Source organism: Equus caballus, chromosome 13 (genome assembly GCF_041296265.1).
Source record: "Equus caballus isolate H_3958 breed thoroughbred chromosome 13, TB-T2T, whole genome shotgun sequence".
In the NCBI taxonomy this organism is placed as follows: Eukaryota; Metazoa; Chordata; class Mammalia; order Perissodactyla; family Equidae; genus Equus; species Equus caballus.
In genome coordinates this window covers 49,956,364-49,974,529 of record NC_091696.1, presented here as the reverse complement: position 1 = coordinate 49,974,529, position 18,166 = coordinate 49,956,364, and the positions used below count along the sequence as shown (strand labels likewise).

At 43.9% G+C, this 18,166-nt stretch overlaps 1 protein-coding gene across 4 annotated transcripts in view; it reads left to right on the top strand.

The window, feature by feature from the left end:
* The window catches only part of DNAJA3 (DnaJ heat shock protein family (Hsp40) member A3), a 30,290-nt gene that overhangs the window by 1,145 nt on the left and 10,979 nt on the right, over positions 1–18,166 (top strand). For 2 of the 4 annotated variants that reach the window (XM_003362759.5, XM_001502300.5), the window contains exons 2-7: positions 4,683–4,816; positions 9,171–9,254; positions 9,992–10,192; positions 11,345–11,497; positions 15,886–16,033; positions 17,096–17,160. In XM_003362759.5, coding sequence (XP_003362807.2) covers positions 4,683–4,816; positions 9,171–9,254; positions 9,992–10,192; positions 11,345–11,497; positions 15,886–16,033; positions 17,096–17,160 — 785 coding nt within the window. Of the gene's footprint in view, positions 1–4,682; positions 4,817–9,170; positions 9,255–9,991; positions 10,193–11,344; positions 11,507–15,885; positions 16,034–17,095; positions 17,161–18,166 lie in introns of all 4 variants that reach the window. The other 2 variants (XM_014730189.3, XM_014730190.3) reach the window with 1 other exon arrangement.

Below are 18,166 nucleotides of genomic sequence, written 5' to 3'. Positions count from 1 at the left end.
TGATTCATAACCTGCTGCTTCCCTGATTGCTGGTGGTGATGTTGAATTAATATATATTAAGCGTTCAATTGCTTACCCATGGTGGCTTCTCATGCTGTGTGTTGGGTGACTTCCGTTACAGTGCAAGAAGAAAGAAGGAACCTGAACAACTGTGTGCCTGAATTGTACTAGTTATTTTTGTCTCCTAGAATTTGTGTAAATGATATTTAAGCTATCTGTAAACTTAGAAGATGATTAATTAAAGGGCCTTGGCAAGATACTTTACACAAGATAATTTCCTGTTGGGGTCCAGTTTTGTAACGTTGTCATTAAAGTCTTAGTAATTGCGATCACTTTGTACAGTGAACAGACTGTCCTCCAGTAGATTGTGTGTGACCTGGATGACTTATTTAATTCCTTTGAGCCTCTCTTAACTCTGAAAATGTGTGCTCTCATTCACAGGTAATTATTGAGGGCCTATCATTTGCCAGCCCCGGTGCTAGGTTCTGGGGATACAGCAGAGATCTTTGAGATTGGATATGGTTTGGGTCAAGTGAGCCCATTTTTTAATTCTATTCCTGCCGCCTTTATTTTCTCATGGATGGAGCAGGAGTCTGTCCAGGTTTCCTGAGGATTATTTGGAGTGATGTCATGCTATATTTCTCAATATGATCAAAAGGCGTTGTTTTTAGGTTTTGCTAACATTTTCTGGTATCAAGGTTGTTTTAAGTAGAATTTGGCTGCATCTCTTTGTTCAAATATTAATTCCATAGGTAACTAGGAATTACATTAGTAGAAGTTTGGGGAGCATTTTTGATAATTGAGTATGTAAGAGAGAGACAGACAGAGACAAGCACTAAGTACTGAACCTTGTATGTGGCTCTTACTAAGGAACTGCAGTCAGCTGTTTTCCCCAAGTGAGCCCATAGCCCACATGTGCATGTTTCATATCAGGTGATGAACACATATGAGACATGGCATCCTTCAAGGTACACTCTGTTATCACATCTAAAGTCATTAACTCAGCTCCCAAGCCTTGGTCTGCGGTCTCATCTCAAATCTAGTAGTACAATGAGATGATATAAAAAAACACTTTAAATCTGACTTTTCTCCCAAGAGCAGAAAGAAGGCAGCTATTTGACACTGGGTTGGCCATTCTTTTTTTTTTTTTTTTTTTTTTTTGAGGACGATTAGCCCTGAGCTAACCTCCACTGCCAATCCTCCTCCTTTTGCTGAGGAAGACTGGCCCTGAGCTAACATCTGTGCCCATCTTCCTCTACTTTATATGAGGAATGCCTGCCACAGCATGTTGATAAGCAGTGCATAGGTCTGCACCTGGGATCCGAACTGACGAACCCCAAGCCACCAAAGCGGAATGCATGAACTTAACTCCTGCGCAACCAGTGGGTTGGCTGTTTTTATAACAATTTGAAGGCTAATCCTGTTCTGGGTTGTTCTAAAAAGGGCAAGACATTTATTGGTCATATCTTGGGGAAAAATTTGTCTATTAAAGGAACTCTTTCTAATTATTGCTAATCATCAATGCCTTTGGGTAATGTCAGAAGTCATCCAACTTGTAATAGTTAAGCGATTTGTCTTTATCCACATGGAGTTTTTCACATTACTGTCTCCCATTCTAACTCAAGGCAAAATTCTCTGCTCGTGATGTTGAAGCTGCAGCTGCCAGAGCCTTTGCCATGACCCACCTCCGCCTTCTAGGTTGGAAGGAGTGGGGAGGGAGATGCAGGATGGGACCGGGGTGACCCCTTGCTCCTGAGTGAAGGAGGCTTGAGTACAGGAGCACTGGGAAAATAGCTCTAGTATTTTCCTCAAATCTGACCAAGGGAAGGCAGCAGTTGTCTCCTAACCCTACCACTGCCACACTGTCTGCTTCTCATGTTCCAGGACATCTAGGGTGCAGCAACAGAAAACCAGTACTAGGGATACCAAAAATAGAGATTTACTTCCTGGTTCTGATTTTAATTATCCCAACCAGACCTACTCATTCTCCTGTCTGATTATCCCCTATCTCGCCCCCTTCCTGGATATGCTCAACATCCTTGGTTGTCTTTTGTGCTCAGATTAATTTTAAGTAGTCTCTCAGTTCTTGTTAGTTGAGAGCTATTTCTCATGCAAACCCAATCACCTCCCTGTTTCTTTCCTGTTTCCTCTCTGTTTACCACTTGCAGTGGCTCCCTCTTGCCCTCAGGATAAAATCATGACTCCTTAGCATAGCTCAGAGGCCCTTCTGCTTATTCCTAGGCCTCATTAATCATCATCTCTAACCACCCCTCCGTCACTGCCACCACCACAGAGTCTCTAGTTACATCATAGTATCTGCAGTTCCTAAATGCACCAGAACTTTCCCGTGAACCACTCCCTCCAAACCAAAGATGACCATATGTTGTATCAGCCAAATGGGGCACTTTTGAAAGTGAAAGGAGGTGCTGTCACAAATAATTCCAGGACTGCGGGTGTGAACCTGGCCGGATTCAAAGTCCTTCCTAGCCTAGCTAATTTCTGCAGTTTAACAGCAGGTGCCATAGAAGACTTTCCGTGAACTTCTTAGATTGGGTCATCAGTGGTTCTCAACTGGGGGTGATTTTACCCTCTAGGGGACGTTTGTTAATGTCTGGAGATGTTTCTGGTTGTCAGTTAGTGGGAGGCAGGGGAGTGCAACTGACCTCTGGTTGACCAGGAGTGCTGCAAGGCATCCTACAGTACAGAGGTGTGTTAGTTTGCCAGGGCTGCTGTAACAAAGTGCCACAGACTGGTGGCTTAAACAACAGAAATTTAGTTTTTCTTTATTATTTTCTAGTTCTGGAAACTAGAAGTCCAAGATCAGTGTTTTGTCAAGGTCATCTTTAAAGACCCTATCTCCAATACAGTCACATTAGTCACATTTTGAGGCGCTGGGGGTTAGGACTTCAACATATAAATGGGGGGAGGGGCACAATTCAGTCTATAATAGGACAGTCGTCTGTCCATGTCCCTCATGCGCCCCCCACACCAATCCCGTCATCGGCAGTGCGGAGCTTAGAAGCCGTGGTTAGAGGACTTGTGTATTCTTACTCTGCACGTTCTTCTGTGCTAATATCTCTTCCCACGCTGCCTCCCATACTCCCCTGCAGGACTGTAAGCTCCTTGAGGGCATTGGCCTTGACTTTTTATTCATCTTGTATCCTCAGTGCCTAATATGGTGGTAAGATTTTGAATAAATGTCAGCTCCAGGAGGGCAGTGCCTTTGAATGGTTGGCTGTCGTATCCCTGGCGTGTAGCCCAGTGCCCAGCAGATACTCAGTGAATATTTGCTGCATGAATGAATGGTGAATATTTGTAAGTATTTATTGAATGAATGGTGAACACGGAAGCTTCTCCTCTGCAGATGAATGCAAAACCTGGAGCTGCCTCGTGATCCTTGTTCTCTTTCTTGACCCCGCTCTCCCTTCTGCCTTTTCTTGGCCCCCTTTTGCACCCAGCCCCACTCTCCTCATCTTCCAGTTGTCGTATTCTGGCTGGGGGTTAGGAGGCAGGACTCGAGGTTGTACAGCAGCCTCCCCCTTCACTTTGTGACAGGCCAGTCCAGGTTAGCTTTCTGCCTCGGGCACAGGGTAGTTGAGGAGATGTGTCTGTTGGCCTCTCCTCCTAGTTGCTGATGCAAGAGACCTGAAAGGAGGGCAGGGCATGTGGCTGCCTGCCTCATGCTTTGGTTCCTTTCAGGTTGTCTGCTCTGGGGTAAACAGAGGTTCTGGCACAGGGCCTTTTAACCTTGTGTGTGTATATATGTGTATTTTTTTAGGGGAGGGGTCAACGCTTTTATCAGATTGTCTGAGAGATCTGTGACTCTAAGACTAAGAACAATTTACAGTTGTGTGTCGCTTAGTGACAGGGATACGTTCAGAGAATGTGCTGTTAGGCGATTTCTTCGTTGTGCAAACATCACAGAGTACACTTACACAAACCTAGTTGGGATAGCCCACTACACACCTAGGCTAGATGGTATTAATCTTACGGGACCACAGTCACATATGCAGTCCCTCTTTGACTGAAATGTCGTTATGCAGCACATGACTGTGTAGTGGCTCCCAAACTTAAGCGTTTGACAGAATCATCAATTGGAGGGCTTGTTAAACACAGCCTGCTGTACCTGACCTCTAGAGATTCTGATTGAAGTCTGGGATGGGGCCTGGAAATTTGCATCTCCAACAAGCTGATGCTGCTGCTGGTCCGAGGGACCACACTCTGAGAACCACCCTGTAAGCAGACATCCAAGGTTGCATGGTAGAGGGAGAGAACCAGGGGAGCTGTTAAGCATTAGAGACAAAGCATATGAAAATACCTGCACATGGCGGGTGCTCGGCAGTGTAACAGGGGAGCAAAGTCCCTTTTGAATCATCTCCAGGTGCAGCCCTCATCTGGGGAGCAGTACCTGTGGCGGTATACTGAGGCTTCAGCTGTAGTGTAATGCTGCAGAATCTGCCCTGCCCAGTGCTCGGACGTTGTTTTGTGCTCTTCATCTGAAGTGTCTTTAGCGGGTTTTGAAGTGCGCTGAGTTTCGTCTCCTGTGGGCCTGGCCGAGAACAGGCCCTAAAGCTGTGACCCGTTTGCTTCCTCACAGGTAGATCCTGGCCGGTTGTTTACACACCATTTCTTTTTGTTGAGTATATTCCCAGAGTGATTTTCTTTCCTTTTTTCTTTTTTAGGTGTAAAAAGTTACCCTTTTGTTTGTACTGCTTCCTTCCACACGAGTGCCTCTTTGGCCAAAGAGGATTATTACCAGATATTAGGAGTGCCCCGAAATGCTAGCCAGAAGGAAATCAAGAAAGCCTATTACCAGGTCTGTATGGAAGCCAGATTTTATAGACAAGATTGTGAAAGAAATCCTTTCGATCTAGTCTGATCCTGATCAGTGCGGTGTATCTGCCCAGGCGCATACGACACATGCAGCTGACAGTATAGAATGATATGGTAAAGATGGGCTCTGCTGAACTGTGTTTCTCAGCGCATAACATCATACTGGTTAATGCTTCGGAAAAAAGGAGAGAGTCCGAACCAGAGATTTTTAAAAAAGTCTTTTTCCAGAGCTGTTTTTGTCCTTAAATTTATTCTGTACCTTCTGAATCAGTAGGTACATTGGTCTGAGTTTTAGGTAGTGTTCTTTGCATTCAGATAAAAGTTTCTGGACTTAGAATTATTTCTGTTCTTAACTCAGAGGGTGTGACATTCTTGTCGTATCCTGAATGTATTTGGCTAATTGGTGAAGTGGCATGTGAGTTATCTAGACCAGTGGTTCCCAGACTTTTGCTCTGATCAACAAAATAAAAACCAAAATATGGGCTGGCCTGGTGGTGCAGGGGTTAAGTTCGCACGTTCCACTTCGGTGGCCTGGGGTTCGCTGGTTCAGATCCCGGGTGTGAACATGGCAATGCTTGGCAAGCCGTGCTGTGGTAGGCGTCCTACATATAAAGTAGAGGAAGATGGGCACAGATGTTAGCTCAGGGCCAGTCTTCCTCTGCAAAAAGGGGAGGATTGGCAGCAGTTAGCTCAGGGCTAATCTTCCTCTCACACATACACAAATAATAAAATAAAATTAAAAAAAAAAACTGGGGACACCAAAGTGGGATTTCCAGCCTTTGTGTTTTGCCTAATATAGATATTAAAAGTAATAAGTACAGTCTATTAATGTCATTGATAAGAGGAGGAGCATCTTAACACTATAAAGATAGGAAAGCCATACTATCAGAGTAAAGAAGAGGTCTTTGAATAAGATATAAGTTAAATACAAAAGTAAATTACCTTTATGAAAAATTTACTACAAGATTATTGAATTTTTTTTTTTTTTTTTTGTGGGCAAGCAAAAACTTTGTCCCAGCCCCATATTTGTGAACCATGTACTGATGGAGATCAGACTAATAGCCTGTGGCTTGGATGATTATTCCCTCTTCTTACCTTTTTTTAAAGCGTACAATTCACTGGTTTTTAGTGTATTCACACAGTTGTACAACCATCGCCACAATCAATTTGAGAACATTTTCAACACCTCAAAAAGAGACCCAGCACCCATTAGAACTTATTTCCTATTCTCCTCTCTTCCCTGCCCTTGCAGTTGCTAACCTACTTTCTGTCTCTATAGATTTGCCTATTTTAGACATTTCATAGAAATGAAATCATACAATATATGGCCTTTGTGTCTTACTTCTTTCACTTTAGAATAATGTTTTCACGGTTTATGCATGTTGTAGCATATATCAGGGTTTCATTCCTTTTATTGGTCAAATAATATTTCATTACATGGATAGACCACATTTTATTTTTCCATTCATCAGTTGATAGATATTTAGATTGTTTCCACTTTTTTGCTATTATGAGTAGTGCTGCTATGAATACCTATGTATAAGTTTTTTTTTTAAAGATTTTATTTTTCCCTTTTCTCCCCAAAGTCCCCCCGATACATAGTTGTGTATTTTTAGTTGTGGGTCCTTCTAGTTGTGGCATGTGGGACGACACCTCAGCATGGCTTGATGAGCTGTGCCATGTCCGCGCCCAGGATTCGAACTGGTGAAACCCCGGGCCACTGAAGCAGAGCGCGTGAACTTAACCACTCGGCCACAGGGCCGGCCCCTATGTATAAGTTTTGTGTAGACTTATGTTTTCATTTTTCTTGGGTATATACATATACCTAGGAGTGGAATTGCTGGGTTGTGGTAACTCTATATTTAAATGTTTGAAGAAATGCCAGAGTGTTTTCCAAATCAGCTACACCATTTTGTGTCCCCAGAGCAGTGTGTAAGGGTTCTGGTTTCCCCACATCCTCCCCAGCACTTGCTGTTACCTGTCTTTTTGATTCTAGCCACCCTAGTGGGTGTGAAGTGGGATCTCACTGTGGTTTTGATTTGCTTTTCCGTCGTGGCTAACAATGTTGAGCATCTTTTCGTTTGCTCACTGGCCATTTGTTATATATGTATTCAGGTCCTTTGCCCATTTTTTGAGTTGTCTTTTTATTACTGTGTTGTAATGGAATGAGCAAAGGCATGGGGGTAGGAAGCAGAGATCCTGGCTTGGGAATCCTGAATAGCATGTCTCTTTTGAGCTGCAGGGTGAGCTCCCTAATGCAAGAGTGAGAGAAGATTGGAAAGATGGAGGCTTGGGCCAAATTAATGGGATGTTTGAGGCCCTTAGCAAGTCCCAGAGACTTAATTTAAGAGAGAGTTGGGAACTATTGAAGTTTTTAGGTGTGGAAATAAAAAGATCAGGTAAAACTGCAATTTAAAACCAGAATTCTTTTTTTCTTTTTCTTGCTGAGGAATATTCACCCTGAGCTAATATCAGTTGCCAATCTTCTTCTTTTTGCTTGAGGAAGATTCACCCTGAGCTAATATCTTTGCCAGTCTTCCTCTATTTTGCATGTGGGTGGCTGCCACAGCATGGCTGCCAACGAGGGATGTAGGTCTGTGCCTGGGTCTGCCAAAGTGGAGCGTGCTGAACTTAACCACCATGCCACAGGCCTGCCCCTAGAAGTTCTCAAGGTAGCCTTTATGGAGCAATTGCTGAGATCAGACCTTGATAAAAGCTTTGCTTGTGTTACGTCATTTACTCTTCATGGCAAGAGGCTCAGTGAGGTTATGACATACAGCCAAGCCCACACAAGCCGGTATGTGACATACATGAGACTAAAACACAGGTCTTTCAGACTGCAAAAGGCCTTTCTTTTCCTTGTGCTGATCTCATGAGTGTACCAGCATATCTTGTCTTGACGTTTGGGACCAGCCTTCTGGCCCACTGTGATCTACTGGCCATGCCTTGATACCCCCCTTTGGGGGTTGGCATGTAGCGTCTGACATGCTCCTATGTGCTGGGGTGAGGACCAGCATCTCTAGAACCAGATTAAGCAGCCAGCTGCTGGCAGTGACAGAGCCAGGTGGCTTCCCGAGTCACTTTTAGCTTTAGGGTTCTGTGTACCCCCTTGCCCTCACCTAAGGGGCCTGTGGGAATCCAGGCTTGGAAGGCAGCCATAGCCACCACAAACACTGTGAAGACCTGCACAGCGCAGCATGCTTGGTGCAGCCAGGAGGTAGCCTTTAGAAAGCTCAGCACGCCTGTGTGCTCTGGATAGCCAAGTGAGATTTTATTTTGTTTTTCAATATTTTAATCTATGTTTTGAATAGGTAATACATGCCCCTTGTTCACAATTCAAAAAGTATAAAGGAGTATACAGTGGAAAGTCTTGCTCCTTCCCATTCATCCACATCGCTTCTGTAGCAATCAGTGTTACCAGTTTATTGTGTGTTCTTCCAAAAATAATTTATACAGCAGACACATCTGCTTATCTATCCAGTTATTGTCCTCTTTTTTTATTATTATTTTTAAATTAATGACTTTTTACTGCTTTATCAATAATGTTCTTTTTTTTAATGCTTTTTTGGTGAGGAAGATTGGCCCTGAGCTAACATCTGTGGCCAATCTTCCTCTCTCTCTTTTTTTTTCTCCCCAAAACCCTAGTAACAAAGTTGGATATTTCTAGTTGTAAGTCCTTCTAGTTCTTCTATGTGGGATGCCACCACAGCATGGCCTGATGAGTGGTGTGTAGGTCCGTCCCCAGGATCTGAACCAGTGAAACCTGGGGCCACTGAAGCAGAGCGCGTGAGCTTAACCACTATGCCACCAGGCCAGCCCCATGTCCTCTCTTTTTACATGGATGATAGTGTACCAGATATCCTGCTTTGCATCTTTCACAAAGGTGCCCAAGTTCTAGAATTTGTTGTTATTTTTGGTAGAGACTTGTTGTGATTGAAAATTGTGTACATATCTCAGATTTGAAGAGATGGTTTATTTTAAAGTCTTAAACTTTGTTTTAAGAATTGCTATTTGGGGGCTGGCCCCATGGCCAGACTTTCCACTGTATACTCCTTTGTACAGCTTGTTGGGCCATGCTGTGACGGTGTCCCACATAGCAGAACTGGAGGGACCTATGACTAGAATTTACAGCTAAGTACTGGGGGACTTTGGGGAGAAGAAAAAAAAGATAATAAAATAAAATACCCCAGCTCTCCTATTAAAAAAATAAGAATTGCTGTTGGTTGTAAAGTTTGGGAGAGACAATGCTATAAAGGAGGTGGGATTGTGACTGATATTTGGGGTTGAGTTTTAGTAATTATCTTGTGTCCAGACTAATTTACCATTTCCTCCCTTAGCTTGCAAAGAAATACCACCCAGACACAAATAAGGATGATCCTAAAGCCAAGGAGAAGTTCTCCCAGCTGGCAGAAGCCTATGAGGTAATGCCACCCAGGTGTGTGCAGTCACTGTCATTCAGCTGCATGTATGCATCCGAGTGTGCTGCACAGGGCGACCTGACATGTCATAAGGTCCAGTGTGAAGGCTGTGTCCCCACACCAGATCACCTCATGGAAGAAAGGATTCTCAGGTCTCTTGCTAGTTGTAACCTGGACTCTCAGTGAAGAACAGGATCCAATGATGTGTATAAATAGAGCTCCCCAGTTGGTTGGACTTGTAGCCGGTTCTGGGACCCCTTGTTGGATCGATTCATTCTGCACCTATTTGAATACCGCCCTCCTACTGAGGGCAGTGCTGTCTGGTGAGGACAGTGGGTACTGTAAAAGGAGAAGACTCACGTGCCCTGGAGGAATGTAAAATGTAATCAGAGGGACGAAGCGTACACGTGACAACTGCTGACTAGTTCCAGAGTTATGTAAAAGTGGGCCTTCTTCCCAGACTCTGACCGCCCTGAAAGGGTGCAGGATATATAGGATATCATGCATCTGCTGTGTGTGTGCATGTCCCCTCCAACCATGGGAGAGTAGGTTGCAGACATTGTGTCTCTTACCCCTAAGTACTTCTCTGTGTATTTTCTGGGAACAAAAGCATTCTTTTCCATAACCACAGTACAGTTGTTGAAATCTGGACATTTAATTTTGAACAGTGCCATTATCTGTACTTGGTGTCTGTGTCCCTGCACCTCAGGAGAGCCTGATTGCTGTGCCGTTCTCGGTAGGTGCTGAGTGATGAAGTGAAGAGGAAGCAGTACGATGCCTACGGCTCCGCTGGCTTCGATCCTGGGGCCGGCGGCTCCGGGCAGAGCTACTGGAAAGGAGGCCCCACTGTCGACCCAGAGGAGCTCTTCAGGAAGATCTTTGGGGAGTTCTCCTCATCTTCTTTTGGAGATTTCCAGGGTGTATTCAATCAGCCTCAGGAGGTAAGCATCTTGTTTTGAAGAATCATTCAAGTTTTAGCTGCTAAATGTGTTGCAAACAGATTTATCAGTTTCCATTTCTCAAAGAAAAAGGCAAAGCAGGTTAAATGAAATGATCTGGAGGCAGTCATCTTGGTAAGAAATGATTCCAAAATTTGGGAAGTTGTATAGGTAATAATGTGTGCATCCATTTTGACTATATTCTTACAATTGCTTAATCAGAGAGCACCTAAGACTCTCAGAGTCCATTATTAAGGTGTGAGTATTTTATCTAGAGCCTGCTACATTATTCTAGGAGAGACACTGCTAATCCTACCTCTTCCCTATTTATGTCTTTTTAGAGAGGTGTTTTTTATTTTTGTTTTTGTTTTTTGGTGAGGAAGATTGGCCCTGAGTGAACATCTGTTGCCAATCTTCCTCCTTTCTTCTTTTTTCTCCCCAAAGCCCCAATACATAGTGGCATAGTGGTTAAGTTTGCATGCTCCACTTCGGTGGCCTGGGGTTTGCCAGTTCAGATCCTGGGTGTGGACCTACACACTGCTCATCAGGCCATGCTGTGGTGACATCCCACATAGAAGAACTAGAAGCACTTAGAGCTAGGTTGCACAACTATGTAGTGGGGCTTTGGGGAGAAAATACCCCAACACATTCGCTCTTAAAAGTCTTGAGGGTTAGGGCAGAATCGGTTAAGTGAGTCGCGTCTGTTCTTACTTGGCAGAGCACAGGTAAGTGAAGCAGTTAAAGAGTAAAGTAACTGGTGGGGCTGGGGTGTGAATGGGCAGAGCACGGGATTTTTAGGGCAGTGAGAGTACTCTGTGTGATTTTCTCATGATGGACACGTGTCAGTACATGTGTTCAGACCCACAGAATGTACAGCACCAAGAGGGAGCCCTAATGTAAACTGCGGTCTTTGAATAATTATGATGCGTCCATGTAGGTTCATCCTTGATAGAAAATGTACCACTCTGATGAGCGATGCTGATAATGGGAGAGGCTGTGCATGTGTCGGGGCAGGGGTATGTGGGAAATCTCTGTCCCTTCCTCTCAGTTTTGGAAACCTAAAACCGCTTTAAAAAATAAAGTCTTTAAAATTAAAGTGGCCTGCACCCTCCCTTACTTCAAGAAATATGACAGGCCATCCCTTGATTTCTTTAGTATATCATGGAGTTGACCTTCAATCAAGCTGCCAAGGGTGTCAACAAGGAGTTCACTGTGAACATCACTGATACCTGTGAGCGGTGTGACGGCAAGGGGAACGAGCCTGGCACCAAGGTGCAGCACTGCCACTACTGCGGCGGCTCTGGCATGGTGAGATGCGTGCGTGTCAGCGCCCCCTGGGCTTCCCCAGGGGACCCCCACCTCTTGCCAGCGCACTTCTCCCCACCATCCCTTTCTCTGTGCTCCTGTGGGTGTTTATTCAGCACTGCATGGGGCTTTGGGAGTCCATAACCAGGTGGGGCTATTTTATCTAGGACCTTCTGCACTTTTCCAGGAGTACAGACAGAGCAAGAATCTGCTGTTTTCTCTGAAAATACACTTTAGGGTATTTTGGTGATTTGAAATGGGTGGGACGAGGGGACTTAAATTTTACTTGTGGTGTAATTATTTTTTCTTTTTCTTTTTGCTAAGTTTTTGATATAATTCGAACTTATACATTAGTATAGGGAACCACTCCCTTATTCCTTTTACCTAGCTTCACCAATTGTTAACATTTTGTCCCATTTGCTTTGTCATTTCTGGTGTACATTTTTTAAGAGCAAAAACATTCTTTTATATAACCATGGTACAGTTGTCAAAATCAGGAAATTTAATGTTGATAGAATATCATTATCTGTACTTACTCAGATTTTTTCAAGTGTCCTTATAGTGTTCTTTTTTTTCCTGGTCCAGGATCCAGGCTGGGGTCTTGTGTGGTATTTGGTTGTCATATCCTTAGGCACCTTTAATCTTGTACAGTTTCTCAGCTTTTCTTTTTCTTTTCCGACCTTGACATTTTTAGGATTACAGGCTGGCTATTTTGTAGAATGTCCTTCATTTTGGGTTCATTTGATACTTCCTCATGATAAGATTCAGATTATGCATTTTTGGCAGAAATACCACAGGGGCTTGCTGTCCTTTTCAATGGATCATGTCAGAAGTCACAGGGTGTTGGTTTGTCCCATTGGTGATGATGTTACATTGATCATCATCATTTAGTTAGGGTAGTGTCCACTAGGTGTCTTCCCCAAAAAGTTATTTTTCCCTTTGAAATTAGTAGGGAAATTGTGGTGAGTTACCTCGACACTATTAGAAATATCCTGATCCTCATCAAACTTTCACCCAATAGTTATAGCATCCATTGATCTTTCTTGTGTGAATCAGTTATTACTGACAGTTGCAAAATGGTGCTTTTCTGATTCCAGCATCCTTTCTACATTTATTAGTTGGCATTCTAGTGAAAGAAAGAACTTTCTCTTCTTCTCCATTTATTTATTCATTCATTTATATCAGTATGAACTCATGGATGCTTGTTTTATTCACTGGGCTATAATCAGAATAATTACTTACCTAGATGATCAGATTGTCCCTGACTTGGCCTGTGGAAGTCCCTTGCAGCTGGCTCCTGTATCCTTTTGACACGTCCCCATCATTCTTTCAGCACTTCCTTACTTTTTATCACAACAAGATGTTCTGGACTCAACTTGTACTTTCCCTGTCACTCCCTGGAACCAGCTGTTTCTCCAAGGAGTCTTGGTTCCTTTTAATGTCTACTGGGATTTAGAAACCAAGATCTGTGCTATAGGTGTGCTCATTGTACCTGGAGTGTCACTGCTTCTAAGCCCGCTCAGCAGACAGAGCTAGGTGTTTTTGTGTGTAGGCACATGTGCACACATATAGATATATATACCCATATAGATATCTGTTTCCACATTATTCATATTATAGATACATATACACACACACCTGTCCATCCACCCACCATCCATCCAACAAACCAATGAGTTCAGCCTGATAGTTCCACTTCCTTTCCAACGCCACAAGGTTATCTAGTCCTCTGCCTGTCCACATTTGAAACTTTTTTCTGGTGAAGAGAAATCTGGCTCTGATTATCCTCAATAGGTTTACTCATTTGCTCAGTCCTGTGACACATGAAAAGTAGCTTCAGAACTGTTACTCATCCCGCTGCAAAAACCAGGCCTACTTACTGGCATTTGACAGTTAGTGTTCTTTTTATCTTTGCATTGAGAATAAATAGTGAAAATACTGTGTTCAAAAGTATTTAAGTCACTTCTTTTTCTCTCTCTTCACTATGATTGTATTGTTTGCTTGAAATGCAGTTAGATTTCTGTTGATCAGGTGTGTATTCCATTTAGATGGTTTCCTTTTTAAGGGGATTAGGAAATTCTCCACCACCCACCTTTAAAATCAAATCATTGTTTGTGGTGTGTAGGAGGTGGGGTGGGGGGTAAGTTGTCTCGAGTGCAGAAAAGCTTAAAAAAGGAGACAAAAGTCCCTGATAATTGCCCCACTGTTAGCATTTTAGTGTGTTTCCTGCCAGTTGTTGATTAGGAATGTTTTTGTTTTATAATTTTTAATTTTTAGTTTAATAGGTAATATATGCAAATCATTAAAAATTCAGCAGGTGCAAATTATAAACAGTGTAAAGTAAGTCTCTCTCCCATTCTTTTTTTTGTTTTAAGATTGGCCCTGAGCTAAAATCTATTGCTAATCTTTTTTTTTCCCTTCATCTCCCCAAAGCACCCCAGTACATAATTGCATATTCTAGTTGGTGGTGGTTCTATTTCCGCTATGTGGGATGCCGCCTCAGCATGGCTTCATGAGCAGTGCTAGGTCCACACCCAGGATCTGAACCAGCGAAACCCTGGGCCCCCAAAGCAGAGCGTGAACTTAACCACTCAGCCATGGGGCCGGCCCCTCTGTCCTATTCTTGATTTTTAGCCACTGAGTTCCACTCTCAAGCATCCTTCTGTCCTTGTAAATGTAGGCCTATGTATGCATGCACACATTTTTTTTTTTTTTGAGGAGGATTAGCTGTGAGCTAACATCTGCTGCCAATCCTTCTCTTTTTGCTGAGGAAGATTGGTCCTGAGCTAACATCTGTGCCCACGTTCCTCTACTTTATACGTGGGACACCTGCCACAGCACACCTGCCACAGCATGGCTTGATAAGCGATGCATAGGTCTGCACCCGGCATCCAAACAGGTGAACCCTGGGCCGCCAAAGTGGAGCACATGAACTTAACTGCTGTGCCGCTGAGCTGGCCCCATGTGCACGTTTTTTTATACCAAGGGTAGAAGAGTACAGTTAGTACTATTTGTACCTTGACGTTTTATTTTTATATTTTGGAAATACTCTGTATATAGAGCTGCCTCAATCTTTTTATGGCCACAGAATTCCTTCATACAAATATGTCATTATTTATTTAGCCAGTTCCCTATTATTGGTTGCTTAGGTTGTTCTCATCTTTTGCTACTATAGACAATGGATACCTTCGAATAACATCACTTCTCATATTCAGTTTTTGAATGTGCAGGTATCTATTATGTGTGAAGTTGAACATCTTTTCTAAGATTTGAGAACCATTGTTTTCCTTGGCATCTCTTCAGTCTTTTATCCTTTTTATTGGGTAATTGCTCTTGTCTTATTCATTTGTAGAAACTCTTTATAAATTAAGTAAATTAGTCTTTTGTCAGTGATTTTAGTTGTGTTTTTTCTAGTTTGTCTTTTGACTTTGAATATGTTTTTGCCCATGTATATAATTTTCAACAGTTGAGAATTATACATGTAATTTTCCCTCATTTACTATAAAAGCATTTTTCCATATCTTTGAATATTTTAAAACACTATTATTTTTGCCCACTGAGGAAGATTCTCCCTGAGCTAAATCTGTACCAGTCTTCCTCTATTTTGTATGTGGGTTGCCACCATGACATGGCTACTGACAAGTGGTGTAGGTCTGTGCCTGGGAACTGAACCTGGGCCACCAAATGCTGAACTTAACCACTAGGCTACAAGGCTGGCCCCTTTAAAAATAATTTTTTTTTTAAGATTGGCACCTGAGCTACCATCTGTTGCCAATCTTCTTCTTTTCTTCTTCTTCTTCTTCCTCTCCCAAGAGACCCCCAGTACATAGTTGTATATTCTAGTTGTAGGTCCTTCTGGTTGTGCTGTGTGGGACACCACCTCAGCACGGCTTGATGAGCAGTGCCATGTCCCTGCCCAGGATCCGAATCAGTGAAACCCTGGGCCACTGAATCGGAGTGTGTGAACTTAACCACTCGGCCACAGGGCTGGCCCCTAAACATGGTTTTTTTTTTGAGGAAGATTAGCTCTATTTTTTATTTATTTATTTATTTATTTATTTTTTTGAGGAAGATCAGCCCTGAGCTAACATCTGCCAATCCTCCTCTTTTTGCTGAGGAAGACTGGCCCTGAGCTAACATCCATGCCCATCTTCCTCTACTTTATATGTAGGATGCCTGCCACAGCGTGGCTTGCCAAGTGGTGCCATGTCCGCACCCAGGATCCAAACCGGTGAACCCCAGGCCGCCAAAGCGGAATGTGTGAACTTAACCTCTCCACCACCGGGCCTGCCCCTGAAACATTTCTCTTGTGCACATTGTGGTCACAGAGCCTTGGCTGTCAGAGTTTACCTGTGTCTTCAGGGTCCCATTTTTCTTCTCCTTTTTGTTAGGAAACCATAAATACAGGCCCTTTTGTGATGCGCTCCACATGTCGGAGGTGTGGTGGTCGAGGCTCCATCATCACGACTCCCTGTGTGGTCTGCAGAGGAGCGGGACAAGCCAAGCAGAAGAAGAAGGTGGTGATCCCTGTGCCTGCCGGTGGGTTCTGGGGTTCTTCCATGCTCGGGGCTGGGAGTACCAAGGTCCCTGTTTCCTCTGATTTGGCCGTTGTAAAAGCTGTGGTTAAGGCCCGGGAGCCCTGGACTAGAGGAGGAACTAGAATCTCCTTGCATTCTCCTTTGTGCCAGTCGTCGTTAAAGTCTCCATAGCACGTTAGGGAGAAGGGGCCTGACTTGCCCACTCTTCCCAATGTGCGGTGAAGGAGCTCCTCCACACCTCCGTCTTTAGTCCTCGAGGCCAGCATTATCCCCACTGCCGGCCCAGTCTGCACCCACCTACCCTTGGGCCCCAGGGCAGCCTGTGACTGCTGTCCCCCACTGGCCTCTTCTAGGGCGTTCTTTCCATGGGGCAGTCTGATCATGTAACTTGCCCTGTTGAAGATCCTGCACTGACTCTCAGTGCGCTGAGAAGGGAGGTCTGCTCACCTCTCCAGCCTCTGTTCTTACCAGTCACCCCCTTGTTGCCTGCTGAGACTTTCACTAGCTCCTTGCACGGGCCATGCTGCATCCCAGAACACAGCCTTTGTGTGTGCCATTCCCGCATCTGAAACTCACTTTCTACCTTGTGTTCAGCGGGTTAACTGTTCTGGAGCTCCCAGCCCAGGTGTCACTTCCCCAGGGAAGCCTTCTGGAACCCTCCCACCCTCCCTGTTCCTTTGTCTGGAGTTGTGATCTTTTCCTGCTAAGAACATGTCTCCGTTTGTAATGACACATCTATTAGTGTTGTTGTTTGGTTAATACGCATCTCCCCTACCAGACTGTGCACTCCCTGAGGTACCACATGGAGCTGGTAGAAGGCAGGTGCTCAGTAAACCTGAGTAAATGAACAGAGGTTCTCTTGTTCAGTTGTCAATTATTTTATGCTGCACCTTTGAAAACTTACACCTATTGCTGTCTTGGATAATTGCATTGTTCCTTGTTAAGAAGAAACAGAAATGAGCAAGGAAGTTGGTGGGTTGTAAATGGGCCTAAGGTAAAAGAAAAATGCCTTGGGAGGTCCCAAAATAATTGTTCTCTTTTGAACTTTTGTTCTTACTTATAGGAGTCGAGGATGGCCAGACTGTGAGGATGCCTGTAGGAAAAAGAGAAATTTTCATCACATTCAGGGTAGGTGCTCTGCTTGCATAGCTTCTGTCAGCCCTTGCTGTCTTGGAGAGGGTACAGCTGAGGCTTCTCAGGAGGTCGGAGCTTCCCGGGGCATTTCTGGCCATCCTTGTTTCTAAGGGGAGCAGTGGCCACTTCAATGGGGTTATTAAACATGTGTTATGTCAAGCATTGGTGCTAGGTGTGGAGACAACAAAGTTGCCTCAGGATGTTTACAAGTTGGCAACATAGGACACATAAAAATACAGAACACATCTTGTGTTTTTATTGATGTATCAAGTTGTTGGTAGGGGCAGTCAGGGCCAAAGGTGCAGTTTTACCTGCTGTATACCGGGGCTGACGTGGTTTTCTGAGATTAGGGAAATGTTAAAGGAGATAGCGCCTTCTACTGGCAATTCCACTAGGTAGCTACCCGAGGAAACCCCACAGGTGTAGCAGGCAGAGGCACAAGGTGCGTGTGACAGCCTTGTTCATGGTAGCAAGACACTGACGACAGCCTGCCGTCCTTTGAAAAGCAGTGGCTGAGTGACCCACGCTGTGGTCATGGGGTACAAGAGCAGTCAAAAGGAAGGAACTAGAGCCACGTGTGTCAGTAGGAGACATCTCGAGACTTCTCAGTTACAGATGAGGGAGAGGGGGCAGATTGTCAGAGGATGCAAGAAGAGGAGACCATCTATATAAGGTCTTAAACCCTGCGAGAGGGTGTTATATATTATTTACGGACATGTAAATATTCAGTAAAAGTAAAAAAATGCTGTTAGGAGTGATAAATAATAAATTCACTGCAGTGGTTACTCTGGAGAGGTAAGGAGGAGGCGAGGAAACTTCACCTGCATTCAGAACGTTTTATTACCTAAGCTGGGTTGTGGATACACCATGTGTGTTGTTTACTTAGCAGTTTATACATGTGTGAAGTATTTCGTAATTTAAAGCAAAGACGAAAGTAAAATTAAGGGTGCATCTTCTAGACTGAAAAGTCAAAGACAGAGACAGCAAGCTGAAAGCCAAT